This window comes from Rhizopus microsporus, assembly GCF_002708625.1.
Source record: "Rhizopus microsporus ATCC 52813 unplaced genomic scaffold scaffold_21, whole genome shotgun sequence".
Lineage (NCBI taxonomy): Eukaryota > Fungi > Mucoromycota > Mucoromycetes > Mucorales > Rhizopodaceae > Rhizopus > Rhizopus microsporus.
The window spans coordinates 326789-339220 of record NW_019671936.1 but is presented as its reverse complement, the minus strand read 5'-3'; the positions used below and the strand labels follow the sequence as shown (position 1 = coordinate 339220).

The window sequence follows — 12432 nt, the reverse complement described above, 5'->3', positions numbered from 1 at the left end:
AAACAATCCTGGGTAGTTATCGCTACCCTCCCCAGAATGCATCTTGGTGGTAAGTAAAACTAATATTAGGATATATTCCCTAATACTAACATACTTTTTCTCTCTTTTTCTACATACACTCATTATCTCTCTCCCTTTTAACATGATGTCGCTTTATTCAAACATAATTTTCTTTGTCGTCTTTTTACGTAAATAATTTTTTATTTTACAACAATATTTTATAAAATCAACGTCAAAAATTAATAAAAATACAGTAAGAGGTATATGGTGTGTAAATACTACACTGCCACTTATTCAAATCATTTCTAGATTGTATCCTTTCATTTTTTTATTCTTTCCCATTGATGCGATATTGAGTTTTTGAAACAAGTCTTTGTTTAGATTAAATCCTGTAAACAGTTAGGCCATATGATCCCTTTCTGTTGTGTTCACTCTGAGCTCATAATTATCTTCTCCGATTTATACTCTTTTGTATATAATGTTGTTGTCTTGATCGTTTAAAGGGACCTTTTTTCACTTTTAAATATTTTTATGAGCTTTCAAATAATTCTTCGTGAGGGCATCCGTGGTGGGTTTGTTGGACCTACAACAAGGTAAGTGCCGAGATTGAAAAAGAGACTACGAAATAAACTAGTTTTTGTTAAAGATATGCAGTTCAAATCCAAGGCGACAAGTCAGGAGCAACTGTTACGCAGTCAACCTTGAAACCAGACTCAAAGACAGATTATAATACGATGGCTGGTGGTGCTTCATTGTAAGTAGGCATGATGTGAAAGCTATATTTTATTAACCTTCTTTTCATCCATAGTGAAGACTTGGCTAATCTCGTACAAATTTTAAAGGACCAACTTTCCAAGTTACCCACAGAACAACCTCCGGGTAGCGAAGATATCTATGACTTAGATACCTCAATTATTTTTGCCTGCGATGATTTCGAATGGTGCAATGGTAAAAAAAAAAAAAAGGGAAAAGAAAGGGTATTTGTTTGTATTTACATCATTTATTTGTACCAAAATAAGGTGGTCCAGGAGGCTGTGCACAAGGTCAATCGTCTGTAAAAGCAACCGAAGAACAAAAGGAAAAGTTTAAAGAATTGGTAGAGTTATTGAAAGGTGTTGGTCAAAACTTTGCTATTTCAGCCGCGTGATTCTGTTTCAGCCTTTTCTGCTTGTTCCTTTAACTTGGCTAAGCGTTCACGGTTTCGTTTTAATAAAATTCTATTCACATTAGCTTTTTCAATATCTGCCATTTCATGCCAGTTGTTGATTCTACTCATTGTACCATCCTCGTTAATGACTATGCAATGGTAAGCCCACGTATATGTCTATTGTTGTTCATACTTTACCTACTGGGCCAAGTTCTTTTAGTTTGAGTGTATCATTGACACCAATAGTCTGTACTGTTTCTTCTGCAGTTGCTGGTAAAGCAAGAAGAGGTTTCTTTGATTCAGAAGCAGTTGTCATTCTAGCGATTCTAATAAACTGTCTAAATGGTGAAAATGTTGACATAAAAATTAAAAAAAAATAGAATAGACCAGTTTTATATGACCGCAAAGAAAAAAGTTCTAGAAATTACACTTTTTCTCTCATTTTCTTTACAATGACATGAAATAAAAAATTAAACTATGTATTTTACTAAAGCCTTTAGAGAGAAAGGAAAATATGACTATATTATAATATAGCAAGTAAAGCTACATTCTATAGTTTTTATAGTACAACCTCCCCTGAATTGTCATGTCTAAACCAAGGTCTCTCCTAATAAAAAGGAAACTTTTTATATATGTTAAAGTATAATGAATTAAGGTTGCTAATATTATTGTATCTGTAAGAAAATGCGCTTAGCTTTTGTTTGAACAAAGGAGTACCAGAACAAGTTACACTAACAACTTTTATGCAGCGCAATATTTACCAAGATAAAGTGATTGTCCTATGATGTTTTTTTATTATAATTGTATTTCTTTAAAATGAGGCATATCATTCATAATCTCATGTAAAGCATTTGTGGGCTATCGAGATATAGTGTTTATATACAACAGTAAGAGAAAACAGCCAGAAAAAAGAGTCTTTTGTTTATTAATATACTTTCACTCTGTTTGTAATGCTGCCGTTAATTCCTCCTTTGAGGGGGCTAAATCTAATTTGTCAAATCTTCTTGTATCATAGAAAGTCGCTGATACAATTCTTCCATCAAAATATCTACCATTCAAGTCTTGGACAGCCCTTTTTGCTGCTTCTATGTCTGTAAACTTTACAAATATACGAACAGCTTTATCATCAGGTACTTTTCCACGAGGTACCTTTTCTCAATTGTTAATAAATGAAAGCAATCTAGCAAAGTCTAAGCTTACTTCAAATATCAAGCATCTTTCCACTTTGCCATACTTTGAGCACTCTTCTGCTGTTTCTACTTGTAGCATGTCATCTACTTCGCCTGGTCCAACCATATTTGTTAGCATGACAGTCCTCGTCATTTTTTCTTTCACTTCCTTCTTTCCAGGAATATTCACTGCTTTTTGTGTAGAACTATCGATAATGACACCGTTACCATGTCCAATAGGTTTCACTTGTAGAGCCTCTTTTATGCCTTCTCCTTCTTTACCAAGTCCTTTATATATGTCAGAACTTTATCATCTTTATTTAATCTAGACCTCACCTTGACCTTCTTGCCAACCATATTTTGCTAATACTTTCCTTGCAATGTTTTGAACTGTAGCTAGTCTTGCATCATCTGGTCTGAGATTTCTTTTTAATAACTGTCTAATTCATTATTTATGGCTTACTTTGATTGTGGTAACTCTATAGGCGACTGTGGCTCTCTATGCATTTGTTGTTGCTGCTGTTGTTGACTGAGCATCAATCTTCGTTTATAAACGTCCTCTGCTGTTTCATTTAGATCTATCTTTGCTGGTGATGTGGAGGGTAGAGGTACAAAAGATTGGTTGTATGCTGACAAACTTGTTCCACGATATTTAGGTACTGTATTCATACATGAATCAATGATAAGTGTAACCTATACCCTGAGTGTTTCCTCTTACCTTGTGAGCTTGGTGTTGGGGAAGGAGTTCGAGATTTTGATCGTGAACGAGAATATGAACGGGAATATGAACGAGAATATGAACGAGCATAAGAAGGTGACCTTGACCTTGACCTTGACCGAGATCTTGACAAGGATAGATTAGATCGTTGTGCCTGTTTTTTTTCCCAGTCTCTTTGCCTCTTTTGCCTTTCGCGAAGATCTTTACGTTCTTCTTTATATTGCTCATAGTCATTAGGACGATGTGGGTCATAGTCTTCCAGCATGTTGAATACAATAGGTTGAGGTTGATTGTTGGTCATATTCTTCTTCTTTCCCTTTTTCTAACCGTTGTTGTGAATAATTTCCGCATTACAATTGCTCTCCATTGTTGTCAGTATTTTTTTTACCTTTGGTTTTTGAATAGAACGAAATCCATTCACGTCATCAGGCGTCGATAAAAGAGGGATCGCACCTAGATCAATAGTACTTGTTGCTTTTGTCTCTTGCTGAACAATGGTATTGTCAAGTGCTTTATCTGTCTTTTCTTTGTTTACTGTTTCCACTGATACTATAGTAGCTCCAGCTGGAATAACTGATCTGTTTATTTTCGGCTTTGCTTGAATAGTAGGCCGACGTAAAACAGGCCTGAATTTGTTGATAGCTGACCAGCCTAATTTTAATGTCGAATTAGAATCAGTCCTTCTATTCCTTATCAATTTACCTTGAGGAGTAGGATGAGCTGTAACTGGTACAACTGGTACTGGTACTATCGGCGCTGTTGGTGCTTCTGTAAAAGATGTGTTTACAGCAGTAGCAGTAGTGGCAACAGAAGAGGAAGAAGAGGTAGAAACCTGGTTAGTCTCAGGAGGAGGTAAAGATGAATAGAGTGAATATAGTGATGAGCTTTGAGCATCTTGTCTTTGTTTAGCCGCTTCATCTTTCTTTTCAGTCTTTGAAGGTGGAAGAGAACCGTACAGGGAAAAAGACATATTATCAAGAAGGAAAAGAAAAAGGAAAATACAAGTTTAAACGCAGAACAGACAGAGAAAGCCTTGTACCAAAGATGGTCCATTACTTTATTGAAAGGCATATAAACAATTTTAGTCAAAACGAACCGACTATCCAATCAGAGAAAGGACACATCGAATCTCGATATCATAAAGAAGTAAAGCAAAGTAAGCAATAGTGTTTCTTTTCTCTTCTTTCTTTTTGCCTTTTTAAACGAAAGCCACATTTTTTCAAGTGACAAAAATAGTATAAATTTCATTAAAAACTACGCTTTTCTTTTTCTTTGCATAAGTTGATTTGAGAGACAATGAGTGATACTGAACGTTCTGGGCCATCGATGGACGATGAGCTTTCACTTCCCAAAGGTAAAATGAATATGACATATATCGACGCTTATATATAACATTTAATAGCTACTGTACAAAAGTTGATTAACGAAATGATGCCAGAAGATATTGTCTGTGCAAAGGATACACGAGATCTATTGATTGATTGCTGTGTTGGTAAGATTAGAGCTAGTCACAGGATCGTTCTATTCATGTTCTAATGACTATATCCTTAGAGTTTATACACTTGATTGCATCAGAAGCGAATGAAATATGTGAAAAAGAGACGAAAAAGACAATTGCTGGAGAGCATGTCGTGGCAGCTTTACAGACTCTAGGTTTTGAAGAATACGTTGAAGAAGTAGAAGAAGTGTTTAAAGAACATAAAAAACAGCAAAAGGTAGGATATTAAATCAAAAGGATCTAAAAACGATACTAAGCTTCGATTAGGATCGAGATAAAAAGAGTACAAGACTAGAGAACACAGGCATATCTGAAGAAGAGTTGCTAAGACAACAAGAGTTACTATTTGCTCAGTCAAGACTTAAGTTTGAAGCACAGCAACAGTAATACTAATCTCTTTTTTTTTCTTCTTATCTTTATATCTCTCCCTTCTCTCTCCTCTTTTGTGTGTACAGTTTATATAAAAAGATGATTGCTGATCCTTTTTTTGTGTGTGTCTTTATTCAAATCAATGTAGAAACACCACTCCTTCAACATCACACAGCTAAACTTATAATTATTTAAAAAGATACAAAAAGAACCGTTAAACTGTTACAATGTATTCCACAACAACCATAAGCATCGGGAGGCAGTAGAGTACAGTGCATCCACTCTCAAATCGAATATTTTTTGAACTTAGTGGTACATTTTTCGAAAATAAAATGGAACATTTAACCAATTAACTTGGAACTTAAGTTGGAGCACACTGTGAACCCAATCTGAACACTTTGAAATTAATATGGAACATTTTATTTAAATAGAGATTTTGTTTAAGCAGTTTTGGAAATGATTTTTAGAGTGTTGAGTAATGTTGACAAGGTGAGATAAAGAGACATCATTACATGCTTCAGTTATTCTTTGTGCGAGTGTTTCAGACTCATAAGTTGATTACGCTTTACTTTATGCTTAACTATTGTACATTTATTAATTTTTGACGTTGATTTTATAAAATATTGTTGTAAAATAAAAAATTATTTACGTACAAAGACGACAAAGAAAATTATGTTTGAATAAAGCGACATCATGTTAAAAGGGAGAGAGATAATGAGTGTATGTAGAAAAAGAGAGAAAAAGTATGTTAGTATTAGGGAATATATCCTAATATTAGTTTTACTTACCACCAAGATGCATTCTGGGGAGGGTAGCGATAACTACCCAGGATTGTTTAAACAAACAAAAAAAGGAACGGAGGATAGAGAGAACCCAGGGCGTCAGAAGAGACTATTGGGGAACGTTCCAGATACGCGCCAGAGAGCAGAGAGGGCGGGACAAGCGACTCAGAGCAAGGACCATGAGGACAGGCTAGTTTTGATTTGTGAATCTTTGAACACTCAGAGGGACATTTGATAACTGCTGTAAAGAAGTAAAAAAAGGACTCTTTTCCAAACAAGTTTCAGGATCGAGTACTTGAGACAAAGAAATCATATCAAATAGGAGCAATCTGCTTCGTGACCATTCAAGAATATGCATTGCCAGACATGACTACATGGAAAAACCGAAAAAAGAATTTAAACTTTTACAAAGAGATTAAAGAGGGCTATTCCAATATCAAGTTAATTGCAACTCCAAGGCAGCTCACCTATTAATATTACTGTCAAATGGGATAATGAGTCATATTCTTTTTGTATTTGTTATTACTCTGGTAACATTACAATGGTTTCAATACGACATCTCAATTTGGAAATACAGTATATCCATGGATTTCAAGGCTGGTACTACGAAAATATCCTTGGTGACGACAAGTTTACATTTCGTACAGCATGAATTTTGTTCTCACCATTAGATGCATTTATTTTCGATCACAGGCGAATTTACTTTCCGGAAAGAGTGTATAGCCCAGAATTGTTCAATTGGATTCAATTCTAGAGAGTATGGAAGAAGATATACGCATTTATAGTCTTTATTTCTATTCTCCATCATATGGTTTACTTCACTCAATGAAGGGATCGGAACATTATCCATGATAAGATAGAAGCCTCTTATTTCAGGATATCTGTCCATGATGCCCAATGTCTCTCTGATAAAATTAAGATATGGCCAGTTGTTGTACCTTTCGTTTGAGGGGCTTTGGATAGGGCAGCTTCTCTTTTTTTTTTACCACCTTGGATCTTAATTTTTTTTAGGAGGCAGAAGTACTCTCATAGCTATATTAACAACACTTATGACCGATATTGCTCTAATAACAGTATGTGATACTGCTTTGGTACCCTTTCTAGACCATGTTCTACTGCGTCTCATATTTATGTCGAAATTGTACTCGTCAATAAAAACACAGTTTCTTGTAAAGTCCATGTCTGTGTCCATCCATACTTGTGCCCACTTCAATCTTTTTTCTAATTTTTTTTTTTTTTTTTTTTTTTTTCATCGCTATGAGGGCCTGGATGCAATGCGGCAACTTTTAAAGAGAGATTACATCCGTCCTTCATAAACTCATAGACTCTAGACTTCTTAATAACAAGCCCTTCAAAAGCTGCTGTCAAACTTTCTACAGCATTAGCTATAACAGCAGATGGATTTTTATCAAAAATCAACCAAATGTCGTTTGTGCGGTTCTGAAGCTTAGAGGTGGGCCTGCTACTACGGTTGGACTTTTTTTTTCCATTTCATAACTATCAGGGTCGCTTAGGTACTTCTGATACTAGTTATTTGCTGTACTATGGCTCACATTGGCTCTGGAAGCCGCAGCATGAACGGATAGGCCTTTTTGTAGCCTCTAATAAAAAAGCAATCCACGAGTAGTTCCATAGTGCAAAATATATTTCTGCCCTTTATCTGAGCCAGTATCTCTTATGCTATTACTAATACCAGTTTCTATACTGTTGTTTTCAGACATTTTGACGTCCAAAGGTTTGTTTTTCAGATACTACTCGAAATCTGTCAGTTTATTCAAATTGTAAGGATTGCCTTCAATCTCGAAATCCATAGCTTCAGTTCTATTTTCGTTCGTAATGTTACAGGAACCGTCTTCACGTAAAAAAAAATAAGCTCATTATGAATTATGAAAAGTAAAAATAAAGATATACAGACTTAAGTTCACAGTTTGCGGTGATATAGAAAACTAATATGTATTCCTGTTGCACGAATTTTGAAGTCGGGTCACTGTCAAGAAATTTAGGCGGTTGTCCCTAAGAGCTTCGATATATTTTTAATCTATGACCTCACTTTATTACGTTGACTTAAAAAAGAAATACTGATTTTTTTTTCACCCATGTTCTTCTTTGGATAAGTGGAATATCTACTCTTACATTTTTTTAACCAACCACTACACCTAACTTATCGGACGGGAGAGCCACACCAACCAACTTAGTTGAGTTGGAGCTCTTTGCGAGATCTGTTGGGCTTTCGCTTTTTTTGTCCGTTGGTGTTGACCCCGACTCAGCCATCCCATATCAAGCGAGCGTTGAAGTGAATCTTTTATTTTTATTTTACAAGAAGCTTCAAAATTACTAATTCAACTCTTCCCCACCTCTGGGGAAGATGCTCAAAATTGTTAAATTGTTAGTGATCCATCGACTGTGTTCAAATCATTACCAACAAACCCTTCTCTGAATAACATTGCATGTAGGAGACTAACCTCATCTTACAAACAATGGCTGTATTCTTTTTTTTTTTCGTTTAAACATGACATTTTATTGATGGTCCAAATGAGCGCAAAAATAAAATAAACGTCCGCTCGGACCCGTTCAATCCGTTTGGAAGTGTATGTTAGCGAAAAAAACCCCTTATGGATACAAGGGTAAAAAATGTAAACGGAAATTAATGAGTAGGGTTATCGATGTAAAGTTAAATGAATTGCTTTAACCATACAAGAAGCTTTTGACCATGGCAATGCTTAGTAGAGATCAATTTGTTATAGTGTAGCTGATCTAATTCATTTAGTAGAGAGCATATGATCGACTATCGTTGAGACCAGATGAGGGCTAGGTTTGGGGAACCGAAGGGCGTAAAGGAAGCATATTCAGAAGGAATGACAGTGAATCTCGTATAGTTTCAGGCATGAACAGCGTCGATGCATATCAAGGCAACTAATAGCGTGGTTCTTAGATAGCTGTTGCGTTGGGTGCTTAGCGGTTGCGGTTTGCCACCAGGAAGCCAGCCTAGTCTCCAGCGTATACAGCGACTGCGCTCTGACTTAGACATGGGCAACCAGAGTATAGGATCCAGAGAGATTGATCGATGGCAGCTAGAAAACAATTTGGAGTTTCGGCATCGTTGGCGGATCTCTAGATTCTGTTGCAAAAAACACCGTTTAGCAGCCTTGAGTGAGTGAGTATCGGGTTCTTCAGTAGTAGACAGCGCCGTTTACCAAAGCGATGTACGAGAGAGAGCGTACCACTGGCTTCCTCTAGTATTGCAGATATAAGGTAACAGACAAGCAAGCAGTGCATCTTCTGGCAAATATAAGGAACTGTTACGGCGTGTAATATATATATTATCGCCGTTACATTTAGTTGAAGATGGATACTACCTTACCACATGTGATCATAGCAAGATATCAACTATGAAATTACATAAATACTGCATTTTTAAATAAAATAAAAAGGAGAGAGCTTTTTCTTTGGTACAGAAATTGGTCATTACTTGCAAAAACACTAGAAGATTCGAACCCTTTCTATTCACATAAGAATTAATCTTATCAGTAGCATTCCAAAAGTTGACTTTTCCCCTGCAATGACCACTAAAGGGCCTATGTCTCCCTTAAAAACAAGCATATAATATTTAATTTATCATATTACGACTGTCTTCTTCTTTTGTAAATCAACATCTTTCATACAACTTGCGTGTTTAACTACATATCAAATAAGGATAAGGATCATGGGTACATGAAAATGAAGAGCTCACATAAATAAGTCGTGGTTTTAGTATAGCACAATTCTTTATGATTATATCTGAAGTAGGCTACAAATAAAACATTCAAACACTGATAAGCAAGAAGCTTATTTCTTTTATCAATTCATTTTCGAAAAGGTCTACAAGGGGCGAGGCGGTACAATATAGTACGGAACTAGAATCCCCTAGAGAATGGGGAAAATAAATTAAGCGTACAAGAGAGACAAATTATTTACTCCATTTGAAAGAATAGAATTAGTCACTGCAGGCTGATCTTAATTCTACTGTATTTCATGATTATAGTTTCTGTGTATCTAATACAAACCTTTATTTGTGTTGTGTTAACAAGTAAAGTATCCTTGACGGTATTAATTATTGGATCGACAAAGTAAAGGCTATAACAGATTCCCTTCTAGGGCTTATTGAGTAGTTCCTCTGCTATTTTATCTCCATATAAGGCTTATTTTTCTCCATTTCATGCATTCATGTATTTATATTCTTTTTCATGGTTATAAAAATCCCTTTTCTTCACCGCCCAATAAATTACATATTTGAAAATACCTTTCACTCACGATATGCGAGTATCCATGACAATAAAGTCATCAAGTGAAGTATGTCACGTACCTTAGCAGGCCATTCTGTTTCGAGCGCCATTTGAAATAGTTTATGCAGACTTAGAAGATCCATTGCTTTACTATAAAAGTGAACGTATAGTCATTAAATCTCTCACAATTATAATCGTCGCCAATTTTGGTCTACACTTCACAAGCAGAAGAGAAAAGGATAAGGTCATAACAACAGAAAAGAGAGGATAAACATTTTACCTTTTTTTTTCATGTGCACTAAAAATAAAAATAAAAACATTACAAACCCTTATGCTTCCCTAAGTCAGCAACTCAATCGCCTATGTTTCATACTTGATAAACAGGTTTTGATACATAAGGGTTAGGACGATTTGTTTTTGGTTCTTTTTAGCAAAAAATAGTAATTCATTATTACTTTTATGAAACAAACTAGAGTGGCTAACCAAATAGATCAATCATGATTGATTTTCTTTCTTTGATTGACAAATAACAACTGTAATGGAATCAATTGCATGTGTTCCACAGAATCGGCAGCCTAGTGCTCTTTGAGAAAAGCCTTATTTTTTGTTTACTATCAGCTGCATCTTTAAAGATGCCGTCCCCTCTCAACTTTTTTCCTTGTATATTTAATTCTCACCTTACTTTTTTTTTTTTTTTACTCATTCTTAAAGAAAACGACCAGAAAAATAGGAAAACGCGTATTGAAAATAAGAAAAGTGAAGCAATCATAATATAAAAAAAATTATGTGTGTGTGCGTGAGGTCAACTTTATGTAAACAAGCGGCCTTACAAAAGAAAAGGGCCTGTGAAAAAAATATGCAAAAAAAAGGGAGGAGGCGTTCGGATGCTCGGATGTGTTCTAATATGGAAGAGATAAAGAACAAACTATTTATTTATTCATACTTTATTGGAGAAATGAGGAATGAGTCATTTATTTTCAGCCTAAATAACGTGATTCACTTAAACAAAAAGCTATAAAAGAGACCATCATTCTTTTCCTTTTTCCTTTTTTTCTTCATCCTTTATCTCTTTTAAAAATTCTCATATGCTTTTATTGTTTCCTATGTTGAAAAGGGTACAATGTCATTTTGGAGGCGATCCCAAAGTACATATAACTAATGTCATCCTTTAGAAAATACATTTTTGCTGGCTCTATTTCATGGTTCCTGATGCATCTTACTCTATCATAATGACCTCTCATGGGGTGAAGCCTTAAAAGAATCTCTGTTGCTCGCTAATACTCCAAAGGTGCTTGCTACTGCTTATCAATGCAATCAAACAAATACTCAAATACCTACTCATGCTTATCAATGTCTACAAATGATCATCAGTGCCTGAAAATGCTAGTGAATGCCTGTCCCATGCTTATCAACGTCGGAAAGCCCCTAAAGGATTTTGCTCACGTCTATCAATGTCTGCTACTAATGAATACTGCTTTGGAGTAACTACATATTCAAGTCCTGAAGCCACAAGAAACATAATCAATAAATCTACTTTGCCGCTATCCGCCAAACTCTATCAAACTCTGCTACAAGAAAAGAAGAAGAAAAAACAAAAAAAAACTAACCAGACAGGTCGCACTTCTTTACACTGGATCACCCCGAAATGCTCCTATTGTTATGGCTCTGCCTCTACAGCTGATGAATCGCCCGTAAACCCTCCCTTGCTGCTGAGCTCGATGGTTGCGATGCTCCAAAGGTTCAATATTCCGATGTCTCCACGGTCATCACCCCTTTCGAAACGCTTCGTCCTAGGTACTTAGAAGTGCACTCTTTGTACGTTGAAGCACCTCTTTCGTTGAACTTACCGTGGTATGGTTTTGAGATTGAGTTTTTATTTTTGAGTTTTGAGCCTTGAGTGCTCCTTATTCATGGAGGGTTTACACCGTGTAGTCTTCTGGCATGCAGTCTATGGTTCTAGTCATCTTGGGTTTGAAAGCTAGCGATAATGTGGCCTTCTGGACTTATGGAAAGAAAGAAAGAAAAAATCTCTATTTGCTCTCTTAACTTGGCTATCAAAAAGAAAATCTCTACTAATCCAAAACTCACTCCCTCTCTTTGGAAATCAAACTATTGCTTACTTTAATAAAAACTTCATTCTGTTACTCCTATACTTTGGCTTTTTGTTTAATCTTGATAAAATATATTCGCTTGACGCACTTTTCTTTATCTCTGATAATCCAAGGAAACAGCAGCTTAATGATTACTTCATGTGCATCACTATGGAGTAGCTTGTAGCAACAATCACTATATAATCTCACATAGATAGTCCTCATCAGTGGCATTAGAGTCATCTCACATGTTCTCAGAGGACAAAATATAGGCTGAGAAAATAATAGTGTTGGCCTTCTCGGACGTGGATTGTTGCTGGTTGTTTTCATTATTGTGTGATGCATGCTGGTGTTTATCAACGAGATGATCTTGGGCTGAGAAGCCCTTTTCGTAAAC

General features: G+C 35.7%; 8 protein-coding genes across 8 annotated transcripts; 4 read left to right on the top strand and 4 right to left on the bottom strand.

Annotated features, from left to right (window-relative positions):
* Window positions 1–806: 806 nt before the first annotated feature.
* Window positions 807–1108, top strand: RHIMIDRAFT_183741 (uncharacterized protein; the record flags this gene model as incomplete). The annotated part of the gene is made up of 2 exons (XM_023605825.1): window positions 807–948; window positions 1020–1108. Coding segments are annotated over 2 exons (231 nt in total), but the record flags the coding sequence as incomplete, so codon positions are not given.
* Window positions 1109–1135: 27 nt separating this feature from the next.
* Window positions 1136–1463, bottom strand: RHIMIDRAFT_207476 (uncharacterized protein; the record flags this gene model as incomplete). The annotated part of the gene is made up of 2 exons (XM_023606989.1): window positions 1136–1296; window positions 1346–1463. The coding sequence occupies 2 exons, from the start codon at window positions 1461–1463 to the stop codon at window positions 1136–1138; spliced, it is 279 nt and encodes a 92-aa protein (XP_023462561.1).
* Window positions 1464–1926: 463 nt separating this feature from the next.
* Window positions 1927–4078, bottom strand: RHIMIDRAFT_267962 (uncharacterized protein). Its single transcript, XM_023612042.1, has 7 exons — window positions 3737–4078; window positions 3423–3685; window positions 3035–3356; window positions 2780–2975; window positions 2653–2732; window positions 2348–2604; window positions 1927–2296 (listed from the first exon to the last, which is right to left on the bottom strand). Exons 1-7 carry the CDS (start codon window positions 4002–4004, stop codon window positions 2084–2086), a joined length of 1599 nt encoding a protein of 532 aa, XP_023462560.1. The 5' UTR covers window positions 4005–4078; the 3' UTR covers window positions 1927–2083.
* A 282-nt stretch (window positions 4079–4360) lies between these two features.
* On the top strand, window positions 4361–4919 carry RHIMIDRAFT_207444 (histone-fold-containing protein; the record flags this gene model as incomplete). Its single annotated transcript, XM_023606988.1, has 4 exons — window positions 4361–4388; window positions 4437–4526; window positions 4586–4749; window positions 4800–4919. 4 exons carry the CDS (start codon window positions 4361–4363, stop codon window positions 4917–4919), a joined length of 402 nt encoding a protein of 133 aa, XP_023462559.1.
* A 3737-nt stretch (window positions 4920–8656) lies between these two features.
* On the bottom strand, window positions 8657–9057 carry RHIMIDRAFT_267945 (uncharacterized protein; the record flags this gene model as incomplete). Its single annotated transcript, XM_023612041.1, has 3 exons — window positions 8657–8851; window positions 8891–8959; window positions 9045–9057. Coding segments are annotated over 3 exons (277 nt in total), but the record flags the coding sequence as incomplete, so codon positions are not given.
* Window positions 9058–11274: 2217 nt separating this feature from the next.
* Window positions 11275–12019, top strand: RHIMIDRAFT_267941 (uncharacterized protein; the record flags this gene model as incomplete). Its single annotated transcript, XM_023612040.1, has 1 exon — window positions 11275–12019. A coding segment is annotated over exon 1 (230 nt), but the record flags the coding sequence as incomplete, so codon positions are not given.
* On the top strand, window positions 11275–12269 carry RHIMIDRAFT_267935 (uncharacterized protein; the record flags this gene model as incomplete). Its single annotated transcript, XM_023612039.1, has 2 exons — window positions 11275–11515; window positions 11556–12269. A coding segment is annotated over one exon (183 nt), but the record flags the coding sequence as incomplete, so codon positions are not given.
* On the bottom strand, window positions 12093–12269 carry RHIMIDRAFT_267922 (uncharacterized protein; the record flags this gene model as incomplete). Its single annotated transcript, XM_023612038.1, has 1 exon — window positions 12093–12269. One exon carries the CDS (start codon window positions 12267–12269, stop codon window positions 12093–12095), a length of 177 nt encoding a protein of 58 aa, XP_023462556.1.
* Window positions 12270–12432: the final 163 nt, after the last annotated feature.